Source organism: Bufo bufo, chromosome 9 (assembly GCF_905171765.1).
Source record: "Bufo bufo chromosome 9, aBufBuf1.1, whole genome shotgun sequence".
Classification (NCBI taxonomy): Eukaryota; Metazoa; Chordata; class Amphibia; order Anura; family Bufonidae; genus Bufo; species Bufo bufo.
Window position 1 is genome coordinate 213,017,297 of NC_053397.1, and position 17,705 is coordinate 213,035,001.

A 17,705-nucleotide genomic window follows, 5' to 3' on the forward strand; every position below is an offset into this window, starting at 1 on the left:
CAAGAGAAGGGCAGCCAAAGGGCCATGGGCTGAAGGGAAGGGGTTAGGTTAAGAAATTGGCATGGGAGGGGGGGGGGGGGGGACGCCGTTTCAGTTTTCGCCTCAGGCAGCAGAAAAGGCTAGGTGCACCCCTGCCCTTAAGTGAAGTAGAGGGCACAGTACATGTGTAGCATGTTCTCCATTCACTGCTGTGAGACCTAGCGATGGGCTATTCGGAGCTTCCATAGCAGTGAATGGAGGGTGGCCTTCTATGCTTGGTGTGCTCTCCTATCGCTATAGAGGCCATATCCTCAAGATAGGGGCAAGTTCCAGAGGTGGGACCTATCTGACATTTGTAGCATATCCTAGTGTTGTGCCACAAATATTTAGATGGGAAAATGCCTTTAAACCATGAATGTTCCACAGGAGTCCAAAAATATTAACTTTTGAAAGCCAAAATTAGGAATGCATCATAAATGGAGAGAACAGCATCAGGAAACCTGAACATGTGGATGTACCCTAAAACTTAGGGGGGTCGGCCAGTCGCATTTCAGTTTTTAAAACCACCGTCCCCCAAGCAGAACCTGGTCGGGTGAAACATATTTACCTGGTCCCCAATGCTTGGATCCAGCTTCTTGGGTAGATCAAGTTTTTATGTTTAACATATTTCTAAAGAACATTTGGTGGTTATTTTTAATTTGCCATTTTAATATCTAGAATTAAACAAAAACCATAAAATCCTGCAGTTTTCCCAGGGGCCACTTTTTTGTTTGTATAGATCACTTTACTGCAGTTATCTGCTTATCCATACATAGAAGTGATATCAGTACAGGCAGGATTAGAATGACAGCTAAGAGAGGATCCACCATTCACAATGGGCGATTGTCACATCTTCTCTATTCTTTACTTGTACGACGACCTCTGCACAGGTCACAGAGCTGCCTAGAAGACTTGGTGACACATTTCCATTAAGTTTGGTGTTTTACACGCCGGTCTTTATCTGTCCCCACTGGTGGTGAGATCTACACTAGTAAGGGAGATAATAAGAAATGCTCAGATGTTTCTGTGTTTTGCCCAAAATGATTACTGAACGTTGGCTGCTCTGACTATGCGTCTGCTTCATCCTCACTGTGTAGAATAATTGGCTCTACTACATTTCTGATACTTCACACTGGTTTATCATTTCTCCATATACTGCCCTTCAATCAGGACATATCTCTTATGACATCATCAGCAACCTGTAGCTCCACCCACCAGCTCTGATGCTCTGTGACATCACAATGCAGGGTCCAGTGTTCTATGTGTTGGGGTGCACTTGGGTCTTTTGAGGGTTACTAGATGGAGAATATGGATTCCTGGAGCGTTGCTCTGCTTTTCTTTAAAATTTGCTGTGTTAATATTGAGGGGAGGCCGACCATGACACCTACAGGTAAGTATTAGAGATTGTATTTCTCCATACATTATGTGTTGTAGAGATCTGGTTATAGGGGCAGTGGGCGGCATTGCAGCTTAGTCACATTCACTTGAAATGCACTGAGCTGCAATACCATACACAGCCCATGGAGAAGAGAGGCGCTGTTTTAGGAAGAAAGCAGACTTACTTTTTCCTCTCTTACAAACCTTTTATATGATAAAATTCTGATTACCTAAAGCCACCACTAGGGGGAGCTTAGAGGATATATTTTGTTTATTTAGCTTTATGTAAGCATTTCTATAGTAGGCTCCTATACTGTCTCTAGCAGTGGCAGACAGGATTTTATCATTATCTCTATGGTATTACCGGGGATATTAAATCTGCATCAGAAAACTGAGCTCAGACCGCTATGAGATATAAGAAGAAATTCATCAGAATGACGTTATGGAAATATTTATGTTTACAAAATACTAAATATCATTTCTGGGTGAACATTCCCTCTAAACTGATGGTAAAATGTATCCAATGTCTATTTGATTTCTCAGAGGGTGAACTAGAGGTGGAATCTCACTTTACATATTGTCCTCCTATATCCTGCCCATCATTCAGTTCATATCTCTGATGACATCATCAGCCACTAGCCCCGCCCCAAACAATACAGTTTTGAGGCCCTGTGACATCACAATGCCATGTCCAGCGTTCTATGTGTTGGGGTGCACTGGGGTCTTTTGAGGGTTAGTACTTGGAGAATATGGATTCCTGGAGTGTTACTCTGCTATTTTGCGCGATTTGCGTTATGAATATTGAGGGGAGGCCCACCATGAGACCTACAGGTAATGGACGTCATCACTGGGGAGGGTTGTGAAGGTTTCTAGGGGTCACTTATAGGAAGAGTCTTCTGTCTCCTTCTCTTGATACAATCTTGGGGTTCAGTAGCCGCCATCATGGATTTCATGTCTTTATTCCCTTCATTCTTTTATGGACAGGGACCTCCCCAGCATTGGAGAGGGGAGACACCCCCGGCCCTGAGAACAGAGGAGCCAAGAACAGTGAGTAGTCAACTCCTTCCTCTCCTGATCCTACTCCCATCATCCTCAGATGTCTTAGAAGACAGAGTTAATAACCATCATCTTGTCTCTTTATTTCCAGTCTGGCTCTATGTTCTCCTGGGGCTGTGTGGGGTGATATTACTGACCACCATCATCATCTGCATCTTCTGGTGAGTGTCCATCTTCTCCTACTCCACACATATCTACATATCCTCCCTGCCCGCTGTACACTGCACCTGTATATCTGACCTCTGTAGTGGGGGAGGGGGTCATGGGGATATTCTGGGGGGGACTGAATATTGTCCTCTGGAGCAGTTAAGGTCAGAACATTTCTATCTGTCACAGCTACAAGAAGATGAGGATGTGCTGCAGACGTCTGGCCGGGGGACTGGAGGAGGTGATCGCGGAGAAGCCAGGTAACAAGGACTTTATAATCTCATATACACCGGGTCCAGGCAGGGCTTAGGGTTACCTCTTATAAATGGGGGTCCCACACATTGGGGGGAGGGTCCTACTAGTACCCCTGAAATCAGCAGAATGTAGCGGTGAGACAGCTGGTGTCTGCTGATGGGCTGCAGGGAAGACACTGGGGTTTTCCTGGTATCTCATTGATATATTATTGTATTACTCTTATTCTTATAGCGATAGATTCTGCTACATCTGCAACCTACTGATGGTTTCCTTTTATATTGCAGTCCTTGGCAAAGCCACCAGTTATGTGAGGAGAAAAGTCCGCCGTGTTCACCAATATTTTCGCCAAGGAGGAAAAAGAAAAATACTGAGCTACATCAGAAAAGTCGGAATGAAAAATCTTATTAAAATCATACGAAAAAAGAGGAGCAGGACGATAAAAAGTATCCTGCTGCAAATGATCCTAAAAGCTGCATTTAGTCATTACAGACAAAGAAGATGAAGATCTACGTGTACAATAAGACCTCACACATGATGCCCCCCCCCCACAAAAAAATTTGAACAATTACAGAATTTTTTATCACAATTTGGCCTCCCCTTCCCAAAAAATCTATCTATCTATCTATCTATCTATCTATCTATCTATCTAATAATAAAAAGCTTCTTCTCGATATGACAATGTTATGGATTCATTTCCTCGTCCGGATCTGAGGTCTCTGTTCCGGATGGAGGAGAAGATGGGGCTCGGGATCTGTCGTCGGTAAGAGGCCGGATCCATAGATGTACAAATAGCGGAAAGGGAGTTCTGTACAGGTCCTTGTCATCGGTGGAGCTGGGCCCTTCTCTCTAGGGGCCCCAGTTGCACGGTATACTACAAGCATATTTCCTCTCCAGCTACAATCTCGTCCTATGTATCAGCTATAAACCGTCAGGACCACGAGGAGAAGCTGACGAGGCTTGGGGATAGATTTGGACGTGGTGATGGCAGCTCTGGCTCCGTACCTGCTGCCAGTGGCGTACATAGAGAAGTAAGGATCAAACCAAGCCCCCCACACAGGACAGAATGGTTTCTGCCTAAACCCCTTTCAGTGACCCTCGGGCCATTTTTTCCACTGCCTCATTTGGTAAAAGTTGTTCCTTTAGAGGGTAGAGTCCTGACTAAGAGGAGATAATCCCAACTAAGACTGGTCCCCAATTAGAAAAAATAAAGAAGGGATTGTTCCTACCAGGGGAGAGAGGTGCGTCCGCACTTCTCCCCAAGTACTGCATAAAGGGGCAGTAACGTACTAAAACATAACCTTTAATAGTATCAAGTAAAATCTCACTGATGAAAAGGCCCCTTACAAACATATACTAACATCTAGATCACACGATCCACATATATATGCACCTCAAGGAAATAGACTGTCCCTGTAATGTCCTACTTGACCTGATAGACCCTAGTGACCTCCTAACACACGGTCCTTGCCCCGCAAGGGGTGGCCTCGTCCGGAACCTCACCCTAAGCTTGGGTCCCTACACAGCCCTGCACAGGATTGTGTTTAGAGGCAAAGCATGGACACCTAAGCTGGTGAGGTAACTAATGTAAAAAAGGTGATAGATTCACGTGTCACTACGCGTTTCTTCAGATGAATAAATCAAAAGGTCGGCACCTAAACAAAACAAAGCTTCTTGAATCGTCAGGGGACAAAGGGCTATGTTTTGAAATACCTTCAACTATTCAAGGGCGTATGATAAGCCTAGACTAGAAGGAGTAAAGCAGATACAGACCAAACAGTTCTACAGTGTCAGTGTCCCTGGAGGGCGTATGGCATATATCCGGGACACAGGCATCAGCGGTCAGATCGCCAGAGAGCGGTCAGCACTAATCCGCATTGTTGCCTGTAAAGCACATAACATATAAGCCCTGTAAGGCGAATGGTCAAACATAGAATGTATCAAGTGACATAAAAGGCGATATAGTTACTTACAGAGACCCTGGAAGGCGGAGGCAGCTGCACAACCCCGTACTAAGGTAGAAGGGGTGATGGTAGAGAGAGACATGATATCAAAGGAAACACCCAAACTGTAATTGGTCGTTCAGACCATGGGGGTTGGTGGTATTCAACTTAAAAATCCACCAACACTCCCGTTGGAGGATGCATTTATCCCAGTCACCCCCCCTATTGGGATTTTTTGACGTGTTTGATGCCCATGAATGTGATTGCTGAAATCTGACCCTCATGGGCAGTCCGAACATGTCTGGCCACAGAGGTCGTTCCGTATGTCTCCAATATGTTCACCCATGCGTTTACGTAGTTCTCTGCGGGTTTTTCCCACATATCGCTTACTGCATTCACAGGTGATGAGATAGATAACCAACGTGTTGCGGCAGTTGATAAAATCCTGTATATGGTACGTATTGGCCGGGGAGTCTATCGAGACAGTTCTCCCTTGAGTTAAAGAGCTACAGAAGCTACAGTGGCCGCATTTGTAGCAGCCCTTAACCGATCTCTCTAACCACGTCTGTTGTCTCTCAGGTGGACTGAAGTGGCTATGTACAAGCTGGTCCCTTAGATTGGTGCCTCTCCTAAACGTTACTGATGGGTAGAGACTGAGCAACTCTGACAAATCCGGCTCCATCCGGAGGGTTTCCCAATTGCGGTCGCTGCTGAGTCAAAGGTCCCTATGACTCGTATAACTTTCTGTGAGTGCTTGTTAGGACACGAGGTTGGATGTAGAAGTGTGGTACGCATCTCTCCCCGTGCCCTTTGATAGGCCTTCCTGAGTATATTGTCCGGGTAGCCTCGTTCACAAAACCGCCTCCTAAGGTCATCTGACTGGCGTTTAAACTCTCCTAGATCGGAACAGTTGCGCATCAACCTCAAAAAGTGCCCAACGGGTATTCCCCGTTTCAGTGGGGTGGGGTGGCAACTGTCCCACCTGAGCAAGGAGTTTGTTGCCCTTGATTTGCGGTAGATGGTGGTCTGTAGACCCCCACTATCGTCTCTAGATATGCAGATGTCTAGAAAGTGAGGTGATTCTGCACTATTTGGAGGTAAACCTAAGGTTGATAGAGTTATGATTGAGTTTATCAACCCACCTACTAAAGTCACCCTCTGACCCGCTCCACAGAATAAAAATGTCATCTATGTACCGGGACCAGAGGGCAATGTGTTCAGAATACCAGACTGGCGTGTCCCCGAAGACGACCGTCTCCTCCCACCAGCACAGGAGCAAGTTTGCGTAAGATGGCGCACACAAACTACCCATAGTGGTGCCCCTGAGCTGGTACAAATTTCAGCAGGTCAAGGACCAAGTTGTTGTGTGCACAAAACTGCTGACCCCTAGCTCTCAGAAAATGTGCAGTGGCTTCAAGGCCCTTCTCATGGGGGATAGATGAGTATAAGGCCTCCACGTCAATTGATGCTAAGAACCAACCCGGTTCAATGCATATATTTTCAAGTTTGGTGAGAATCTCTCCCGTATCCCTAATGTAAGAGGGCAGGCATTGTACAAATGGACGCAGTATGTGATCCACATAAATGCCACTATTCTGTGGAAGACTCCCTACTCCTGAAACTATGGGGCGACCCTTAATAGGCAGTGTATCCTTGTGGACCTTAGGCAAACAGTAAAAGGTTGACATTACTGGATACGAAGGGTAAAGGAACTCAAATTCATCACTGCTAATTAGTCGGTCAGTCTTAGTCTTAGCCGATATGCTGGGGTGTCTATAATAACGACATTCCCCACTTTTATCGAAGGGTTTGATCATAACGTTCTTGTCTAAAGCACTTTAATCGCATCCCGTTCAGCCCTACTACAATTTAGCCTCTTAGGGGTAGAATTAAAGGTGGAAAGTTCATTGATGGTACGTTTCAAGAACACATCAATGCACGAAACCTCTCCAGTTGGGGGCATTTTGGTACTGCTATTCTTCAGATCCGTAAAGGGACCTGCTCCTTCAGGATTATTGGGCATGGTGTCCAGATTATACAAAAAGTGGACACCCCCAAGGATCTCCACCATAACGCCCAGCTCACGGCTTTCATTCTTGTCCCGCAATTTAAAGTGATTGTGCTGGGCCCCCTCTTGTCCTGGGTCCTCTAGTAGTCACATGGTGTGCCGCTATAGTAGTTACGGCCCTTTCTGCCGCCATCTTCGCTGATAACATGTAGGTGTGATCTGATGATCCACAGGAATCTGAGGCCGATACTTGGATTAGCAGATGGAACGCTGTAAAGCACCCCTGGCTCACAGACCCCACCAGACCACAGGAGAAGTTTGCCATTTTTATGAGCCTCCAGATGAAATGAATGGATGATCTCGTCATGCACTCACAGGTCCAGTCCTCGAGAGCAGCAACCACTCTTGTGTAATGGATTTGCATAACAGAGGAGGGTCCAATGTTAAAGGGGTTATCCAAGACCTATAATGCCCCCCATATGCTCAGGCTCCTCACAGAGATTGCACTCACCTCGCTCCCCGCGTCACTTCTGATGCAGACATGGCCACCGCTGCATCTCCTCGTTGCGTGGATGAAAATATCTGGCGTGGGAGGAGGGGACAGCCAATAGCAGGCCGGAATGAGAATAGCATCATGGGTGACACTAAGGAGATGCAACGGTGGCCGTGCCGGCATTAGAAGGGACGCGGGTGCTGGGGAGCGGGTTAAGTACAATCTGTGTAAAGGGCCCGGGGGCGTATGGGGGGGTATTATACAGTCAGGTCCATAAATATTGGGACATCAACACAATTCTAACATTTTTGGCTCTATACACCACCACAATAGATTTGAAATGAAATGAACAAGATGTGCTTTACCTGCAGACTGTCAGCTTTAATTTGAGGGTATTTACATCCAAATCAGGTGAACGGTGCAGGAATTACAACAGTTTGCATATGTGCCTCCCACTGGGACATAATAATAATCATAAATCAAACTTTCACTTTTTAATACTTGGTTGCAAATCCTTTGCAGTCAATTACAGCCTGAAGTCTGGAACGCATAGACATCACCAGACGCTGGGTTTCATCCCTGGTGATGCTCTGCCAGGCCTCTACTGCAACTGTCTTCAGTTCCTGCTTGTTCTTGGGGCATTTCCCTTCAGTTTTGTCTTCAGCAAGTGAAATGCATGCTCAATCGGATTCAGGTCAGGTGATTGACTTGGCCATTGCATAACATTCCACTTCTTACCCTTAAAAAACTCTGGTTGCTTTTGCAGTATGCTTTGGGTCATTGTCCATCTTTACTGTGAAGCGCCGTCCAATGAGTTCTGAAGCATTTGGCTGAATATGAGCAGATAATATTGCCCGAAATACTTCAGAATTCATCCTGCTGCTTTTGTCGGCAGTCACATCATCAATAAATACAAGAGAACCAGTTCCATTGGCAGCCATACATGCCCACGCCATGACACTACCACCACCATGCTTCACTGATGAGGTGGTATGCTTAGGATCATGAGCAGTTCCTTTCTTTCTCCATACTCTTCTCTTCCCATCACTCTGGTACAAGTTGATCTTGGTCTCATCTGTCCATAGGATGTTGTTCCAGAACTGTGAAGGCTTTTTTAGATGTCGTTTGGCAAACTCTAATATGGCCTTCCTGTTTTTGAGGCTCACCAATGGTTTACATCTTGTGGTGAACCCTTTGTATTCACTCTGGTGAAGTCTTCTCTTGATTGTTGACTTTGACACACATACACCTACCTCCTGAAGAGTGTTCTTGATCTGGCCAACTGTTGTGAAGGGTGTTTTCTTTACCAGGGAAATAATTTTTTGGTCATCCACCACAGTTTTTTCCGTGGTCTTCCAGGTCTTTTGGTGTTGCTGAGCTCACTGGTGCGTTCCTTCTTTATAAGAATGTTCCAAACAGTTGTTTTGGCCAGACCTAATGTTTTTGCTATCTCTCTGATGGGTTTGTTTTGTTTTTTCAGCCTAATGATGGCTTGCTTCACTGATAGTGACAGCACTTTGGATCTCATCTTGAGAGTTGACAGCAACAGATTCCAAATGCTAATAGCAGACTGGAAATGAACTCTGGACCTTTTATCTGCTCATTGTAATTGGGATAATGAGGGAATAACGCACACCTGGCCATGGAACAGCGGAAAAGCCAATTGTCCCATTACTTTTGGTCCCTTAACAAGTGGGAGGCACATATGCAAACTGTTGTAATTCCTACACCGTTCACCTGATTTGGATGTAAATACCCTCAAATTAAAGCTGACAGTCTGCAGGTAAAGCACATCTTGTTAATTTCATTTCATATCCATTGTGGTGGTGTCTAGAGTCAAAAATGTTAGAATTGTGTTGATGTCCCAATATTTACAGACTCGACCGTAGGTCTTAGATAACCCCTGTAAATGCTTTGTTTATGGCATTCTGATATCTTGCGGAGACAACCCCTTTAAAGGTAAATTATAAAATATCTGAAGGTAAGAGTTTCGTTGGTATCAGGATTAATTTTTTTCCACTATACTATTCAAATCTGAAATTTGTCTTGAAAATTGAAAACAATACAAAAGACGACGGGAGTCCTTGAGGGATTTATGTTGAGTGCATCAGCCAAACAATTGAGATGCTGAAATATATTGAAGTTTAGTGAAGCCTTTACGAGGGGAATGGAGAAGCAGCGACCTCAGCATTTGCTTTTAAATAGAAGTCTATATCAATTTCTATGGGTGGCAGAGCACTCCGGGTCCGGGTCAGATTTGGGGTCTTGTTTACTTCCACTTGATTTAATATGAGGGTATCTCAAAAGAACACGCTGCCTGCTGACAAATGAGAGGCTTCTGCTTCAGCTTCTTCAGGAAAAATAATAGCCGACCTTTCACCTTCTTCATTTTCAGGACAAAATACTCACAATTACTATTGCTAAACGCCAATTAAACTTTAAAAAGTCCATTTATACACGGATTACGCGCTGGCCGGCGTTCGCATTGATTTTTCTGCCATGTGAATGATGAGAAAAAAAGACGGAAAATGCAAAAAATCAGGAGAGGGGAAAACTGTTTCAGCTTTCGCAAAAAAAATAAAAAATCCACTACAGAGTATCAACTCCTACTTAAAGGGGTTGTGCCGCCAAAAATATTCTATAGTTTTAGGTCAGCTCCTGGATCTGAATACTTTTGCAATCGCATGTAATTAAAAATTTTGTATAGCCAGTGAGTAATTCAAAAAAATGTATCAATATAGCGCCACCTGTTGTACTTTTCCTTATTTCTTTCATGCTCAGTTTAAATCTTCAAAGGCCACCAGCCACATGTTCCAGAAAGGACACACCCCCTGAGCTGCCAGCTTGATATAAATCTAGCAGAGCAATGAATGGGGAGATCTCTGGATCCATGTGAAGTACAGGGCTGGTTCTGGCTTTGTTAGAAAGAGATTGCCATGTACTATATGATGTCTGATTCTCATTTTTTTATATCAATCCCCTTTAAAGGGGTTGTACAGGATTGGTTTCTCCTTAACACTGCGCCACACCTACACAGGTTGGGTATGGTACTGCGGCATCACTCCATTGAAGTAAATGGTACTGAACTGCAATACCACATGCTACCTATGTGGCGCTGTTTCAGGTAGAGAACAATCATGATTTCCTAATCCTGTAGGACCCCTTTAATAGAATGAGTGTAATAAAATCTGGGTTGGGGCCCCTCTTGTGGTTGTATCAGCATCAGTTTTAATGGACACACAGTACTCATACATACAAACACACGCTGAGGTGACAACGCATTACACGAGACATGACATAAGTGGCACTGACTGACCCTTTTTTAAAGAAGTAACTGCGCTACAATTATTTCCTCTGCTTTCTCCTCCAAGTAAACAATAGTTGGAAAATCTCTTTAAGTAAAGGATAAAGTTTAACCCTTAGGATAACGGAGGTTTTTTCGTTTTTGCATTTTCATTTTTATTCCCTATTTTGTTTGAGCCATAACTTTTTTATATTTCCAGTCACAAAGCTGTATGAGGGCTTATTTTTTGCGGGTCAGGTTGTACTTTCTAATGCCTCCATTAATTATGGCATAAAATGTAGTGGGAAGCGGTAAAAAAATGGAATTGGAAAAGAATGCAATTCCTCCACCGTTTTACAGGTTTTGTTCCCACGGCGTTTCGTTTACGGCAAAACTTACCCATGCGCTTCATTCTCTGGGTCAGTACGATTACAACGATACACCATATGTATAGGTTAATATCTAAATAGTGAAATAATAAATTGAAACTTTGATAATTTATTTTTTTTTTTTACATCACCATATTCTGACCCCCATAACTTTTTTTATACTTATGTCTACTGAGCTGTTTAGGGGCTCATTTTTTGTGGAACAATCTGTAGTTTTTATTGATACCATTTTTGAGTGTGCGTGACTTTTTGATCACATTTTATTAAATTTTTTGTGTAAGAGAAACAATGATAAAATGGCAAATAGGCCAATTATTATTATTATTATTATTTATTATTAAAGCACCATTCATTCCATAGCGCTGTACATATGAGGAGCGGTGCACATACATAATACAGACAATTGGACTAAGCATGAACAAGACGAGTTATAAACTGGTACAGCCTGTGAGGGCTTACAATGTACATATTTTTGACCCTTTTTTCCATTATGCCATTCGCCGTATTGAATTTTTTTTTTCTATTTTAATAGTATGGGCATTTTCGGTCGCGGTGATACCCATGATGTTTATATTTATTGTTATTTAGGTATTTATTTTTTAATTATATGGAAAGTGGGGTGATTTAATTTTTTTTATATATTTTTAACATTTTTTTTGATTTTTTTTGTGATGATTTTGTGGCTCATATATGAGCCTATAAATTATGTTTTAGAATTTTTTATTTTGTTCTATCAGGGATTTTTAAAATGCCATTTAAACTCAATATTGCTCATTTCTTATCCTGGCCTTATCTGGTGGACAAAATAAGAATTGCAGCATGAACACTTTCAGCCTTGTCAGCGAGGCTGAAAGTGTTCAGCGCGACTACCGATGCCCAAATTGGCCACACGGGTTTTTGGGCATTTAGGTGCCGTGATCTCACTTGATCATGGCATCTAAAGCATTTAATTACCGCGATCAGCATTATTGCCAGTCACGGTAATTAGCCGCAGGTCTATGCTGTTTGAAACAGCAGAGATCTGCCAGCCATGGCGCCCACAGCACGTGCGAGCGGGCGCCATGTTTACACATGCTCCAGCGCCGTACATGCGTTGGTAGCGAACGGGATAGAGGGAATGTGTCACCTAGGGATGAGCAAATCGACTTCGGATGTTTCACATAATACTTTGTTTGAATACTGTATTAGAATGTATTGGCTCCTATGAGCCCAAGCTATTATTTTGCGAAGTCTCGTACAGTATTCAAACGAAGTATTATGCAAATCGACTTCGGATGTTTCATCCGTAGTCGATTCGCTCATTCCTAGTGTCATCAGAAAATGACCTACTGTTTATATCATGTTTTTATGGTTAAAATGTTTTTAAAGAACTTTTGATGATCTTATTTTTAATTTTCAAGGTAAGTATCAATATTTAAACAAAACCCATAAAATCCTGCAGTTTTTGCACTGGCCACTAAGAACATGCATAGAAAACTCTCCCATAGGAGTCAACGAGGTCCCCTCCTGACTATCGTGTCTATGGCCCATGGGGCTGGTGTAAAGCAATTCTCATAATGCTTTCTAAATGCTGTTAAGAACATCTCAGGCAAGATGGCCACCCCCCAAAATCATGTTCAGGAAATAGAATAAATAAATCTACAATCAGAAAATGCAAACAGATTAAAAAAAAAGAGACTAAGAAAAAGTATACAGACCAACAGACTGAGGATCTGCCAGTCTAGACAACCTAGTGTAAGGTAAACAGTCTGAAATACAGGATTTATGCACCCATTCACTGTTAGCAAGCAGAGATACTGAAATGGTGAAGACATGAAACACTGTCTTATAATGTATGGAAGGCAAGTACTCACGTAGAAAACTCAATAGTCCACACATGAGCGACCATCGCTCTGTCCTTCCTCCTGATATATGAAAATAGGGGCCACTGGATCAATTATCAATGACAATGAAATAATTAATCACCTCGTGATTTCCCGCAATCGTTGCAATGTGGAGTGCGGTGAGTGCGCCATAGCCAACCTGCTGAATATCTGCTCCACCGTGTAGTAATGCCGTAAGTATCTCCGAGTTGTCCTAAAATGTGAAAAAGATATTTCATTGCATTATTTCAATACAATTGAAACATTGTATTACCGTGAATTCTGAGGTACGGGAAAAGATAGACTTAACATGACCTGGGTGCATAAAAATTTACTAAACGATGATAAAAGAGAGATACGAGAGATAAAAGGTATACATAAGACATACAAAAGAGAACATACAGAGAAAAGTAACAGTCACCAAAGCCGTGAACAAATGAGCGAGTTCCCCATCGACCAATTCCCAACCCTATCCTATACATGGACGGTGGTTAACTTACATGAAGCTGTCCTGCAGTGGTAACACACCTCTCTGCTGTTCCATATTGTCAGGTTGGCAGAGGCCATTTTCACAAGACCTTTCCAGCAGTGGTGACCTGGACAGCTGGAGCAGGACAGACAGCAGTAGCTCTGAAATCTGCTTGTCCTGTCTGAATCTCCTGCAGGGTTGGGTCTGGTCCTCTGCTGCCAGGCCTGAGTGAGGGGCAGTACTAAAGACAAGCCCTGCTTCTGCTCTGATACCGAGACACCAGTGCGGGGGCTGCTGGACGGTCTCACTGCACTTCAGCCAGGCACACAATGGAGTCCCTCATTACAAGTTTAATGTGCACCTGGCTGATGTCATTTGGGGCCTCACCGCAGCCCCGCACTGGTGGCTCAATATAACCATAAAAAGAAGCTGTCAATTTTCTAGGTCACAAAATCACTGCCGATGGAATCAACCCACAGAAGAAGAAAGTGGAAGCAGTGATCAACATGAAGTCACCTACAAATCCTAAGGAGTTAAGATCCTTCCTGAGCACGATTAACTATTCACGTAAGTTCATAGATAACTATGCTGAAATTACAAAACCTCTTTTGCAGTTGCTGAAGAAAGGAGTAAAATGGGAATGGAGTGAGCGTCCCGAGCAAGCTGTGAATGAGCTCGAAACCAGACTTATCCAGGCCCCATGCCTTGCCTATCCAGAAGGTGGAAAACACTTTTACATTGAAACAGGCTTCACCGACAAAAGTGTGAGCACGGTCCTTTCAAAAAACAGGACAACCTGAACAAGATCATCGCCTATGCCAGCAAGTCCTTGTCACCGGTTGAGGTAAAGTTCAATGAAAAAGCATTACTGTCAACTGTGTGGGCTTTGCAATATTTCAGGAGTTTTATCCAGGGCGAAAAGATCATTGTGGAAACTGCACACCAACCCCTGCAATATTTGCAGAGTGATAGAATCAAGGATGGGAAATGATCAAACAGCAGGATACCCGCCAGAACGATGGTCTTAATGGGATAGCCATTGGAAATCAGGTACAAACAAAATAATAAGAATACAGTTGCTCAAGGATTAGCTGAACTTCACGATTGTTCCAATTCATGACATAAAGGCGAATCACCAGAAAATGATTTCCTGGAAGAACAATCTTCATCTCCATACAAGTCTTATGAAGAAGAATATTGCAAATCCCTACTATGTGTATATGTTGACGGCTGTTCTTTCAATACTAATATAGGAACTGAATGCACATTGGTTGCAGGTATCAGAGTCGTATGCAATAACACATTCCTAGACATGTCCGTCGGATACAAAATTTGTTCCAAAAGTAGCCAGGTCACGGAGCTTACCGCTGTGTATAAAGCCATACAAATGACTATTGATTCTGGTCTTAAAGAGTTTGTTATAATCACAGATTCTAATTATATTCGCAGTAGCTTCGTGGAGTATTTCCCTGGATGGAAAAGGTATGTAGTATGGTAAGAAGTAACAATAAGCCTGTCAAGCATGGTAAAATGTTTTTTAGGATCGACGAGATGGTTATCACCCACGGTCTCACCATTTACTGGAAAAAGGTAAGAGGTCACTCAAAATATCCAGGTATGGATAAGGAGGGGAATGATTTGCCAGATTCCCTCGCCAAACAAGCAGCCATTGATGGAGAAGTCTTGGACAATGATGACCTCATGGGAACTATCCAAGTGGATGCAATGACAAGAAGACAGGCCCAAAAGGAAGCCGAAGCCAATGTGGTACAATGGAGTCAAGATTCCCCTAGTGAGGATCTCATTGCAAGTCAAAAGGGGGATCCAGTCAATGTAAAACATGCCAAACACGTTGAAGATCCACAGAATTGTCCCATAACTATGGAAGACTGTGCAGGCAAGGAAGATGGTGTTACCCCAGCATTTACTCTACCGGACAACAGACCAAAATTTGATAAATGCTGCAACAGCTCACCAATACATGGCGAATCTTCGCAAGCACCTTCAGCATGCTTTTGCCCAGAAGAATCTGGAGAAAGCAGCCGTGAGTGCCAAAACCTACTATGAGTATGATTTACTATGAGTGCTATATTTCCGATCAGGTTTATCTCTATAACTACGCCCGGGATCAGGTGAAGGAAAGGAAGTTCCTGCCTTCCTGGAAGGGACCCTATGTCGTCATTGACAAATTGTCACCTGTGATCTACAAGATCAAAATTCCTAAGGGGGGTGAATTTATAGAGAAGTGGGTGCATATTAATCAGTTACGTGTTTGTCATTCTAGGTCACAACTTCGCCAAATGGAAGGATTGCCGGATGATGATGAGTAAAGAGATATCAAGGTTCCAGCTAAAGACGGGAACCCAGGATTGGTCTAGTATGAACATACAAATGTACTAACCTATCCTCATGTATTGACCAGAGAACAGTTTTCAACGAGTCGACGACCAAAGCAGTTCATTTCTGCGGTTGCAGCCGCCAAAATCTTTGGCGTAGTGGGCACTGTCATTGCCACCAGTGTATCAGCTGTTAATTCCATCTCTATTAAGACATTGGAACTTGAGATCAGTTAAGGAACCTGATGTGTATTCATGCAGAGATGGAAAATCAGAAGCAACATTTATCAGACTTATATTTCGTTGTGGAGAACACTATCATCACCACCAACTTACACTCAAAGTTATTGACTCATTCAATAAATCTTCATAAGAGTAACAAACTGTTTAAACAAGAACTAATGTCTCTGAAGGATCCGTATGAAAAGCCTTTTTGGACATTCCAATATAACCCAACTTATTGTAATGGATTATATTGTAATGAAGGGGGATTTGTTGTGCCTTTTCATGAGTGTAAAAATTTATATATCTAATTATTCTAGTTATAATGGATATTCATAGCCTTTAAGAGCAATGTTGGTTTATATTCACTATTTTGTATGGACTTTAATGTAGGCCGAAGTAAGTCCATGGGAAGATTAATGCGTCGTTCAAAGAGCTAGTGTTATTGTAAAAATCTATTATACATTTAGACAGTTAGAAGATACAGAACACCTGCAGAAGTAGAGGCTTCATTATATTTCTTATCAGAACATGAAATACAGTGTGAGAATTGTCTAGATGTTCCTCAAAGTATATATTCATGTATCAAAGTTTGTCCCTCAGCTTTGAGACCAGGCCTCCAGATGTCAGAGGTGTGGAGTATTGAAAATGTCAGGCATGTATGAGTTAACTCTTGCATGGTATAATGCTTATAGTTTATACAACAGTGCCACCTAGGTATGAGCAGGTAACACTACACCAGTAGCAAATGTGCATTCTGGGTAGTGTTATAATGTCACATTCCTTATCAATGTACACGCCTATCCAACAATGATTGGAAAGTTCCAAACTAGGAGGGTGTGCTCATCTGATAAGTTTTGGTTAAGAAACCACATACTAAAAAGGAGGGGGAACACAAAAATAGGAAAACAAAGAAAGAAGGGGAGATCTATGGAGAAAGATTTGGATTATTAGAAAAACCTTTGGAGAGCTGACTTCCCCTAGACTCTGCCTATCACCTACATCCTTGGGTAATGTATACTTTTATTTATATGTAGTATTTTTATAAATGAATTGGCTTGATACTTAGTGTTAGTACTACATCAGTATCAACGGCATTCAATGAAAATGTATATCACTGAATACAAGATCTGATATTGATAACAAGAGAGCTTCTCTGTTGGGAATCTTTATATTCCCTAGTTTGATATCAAGCGGATAATTTATAAGTTTTGTTGCAATACTACCATTATCCAAAATTGGGCATAAGATTTGGCAGGGCAAGGGCTTGTATCTGTCATTTTCTTGATTGAGTTTTTTGCTCATAATCAATTAATTTTATCTCTCCCAATTTTAAAGCCGTATTGCATAATATTCTTGTGTTGGTTTAGTAGTGTTTTGTTGGCACCAAATAGTGGCGAATTCTGGGTACTGCATATCATTGTATATTATTGAGATTTACGTTTACTTTTTGATTGTATTCTAAATTATTGTATAATAAATAGTTTATATTTTGCATAGACTATTGTACCGTTTTTTACTGATAGCACAAAATAATTAGTTTCTCGATCGAACTCTTGGAGAAGTTTATGTCCATCTCACAGATCAAGATCATTTGAATACTTTTTCTTTTGATCCATTAGTTTTTTTTTATATAAATCATTTGGTATTTATATAACCCGACAATAGGAGACAGTATTATAGTAGTTATATTCTTGTACATAGGAGCAGTATTATAGTAGTTATATTCCTGTACATAGGAGCAGTATTATAGTAGTTATATTCTTGTATATAGGAGGCAGTATTATAGTAGTTATATTCTTGTACATAGGAGCAGTATTATAGTAGTTATATTCTTGTACATAGGAGCA

General features: G+C 42.2%; 1 protein-coding gene across 4 annotated transcripts in view; it reads right to left on the reverse strand.

Annotated features, from left to right (window-relative positions):
- TNNI3K (TNNI3 interacting kinase) overlaps positions 1–17,705 on the reverse strand; it is a 230,894-nt gene that overhangs the window by 184,247 nt on the left and 28,942 nt on the right. For all 4 annotated transcript variants that reach the window (XR_005774108.1, XR_005774106.1, XM_040406705.1 and 1 more), the window contains one exon: positions 12,932–13,042. Coding sequence is in view for 2 of the 4 variants with exons in the window: in XM_040406705.1 (XP_040262639.1) it covers positions 12,932–13,042 (111 nt within the window). In the remaining 2 variants the exon portion in view is untranslated. The remainder of the gene's footprint in view (positions 1–12,931; positions 13,043–17,705) is intronic.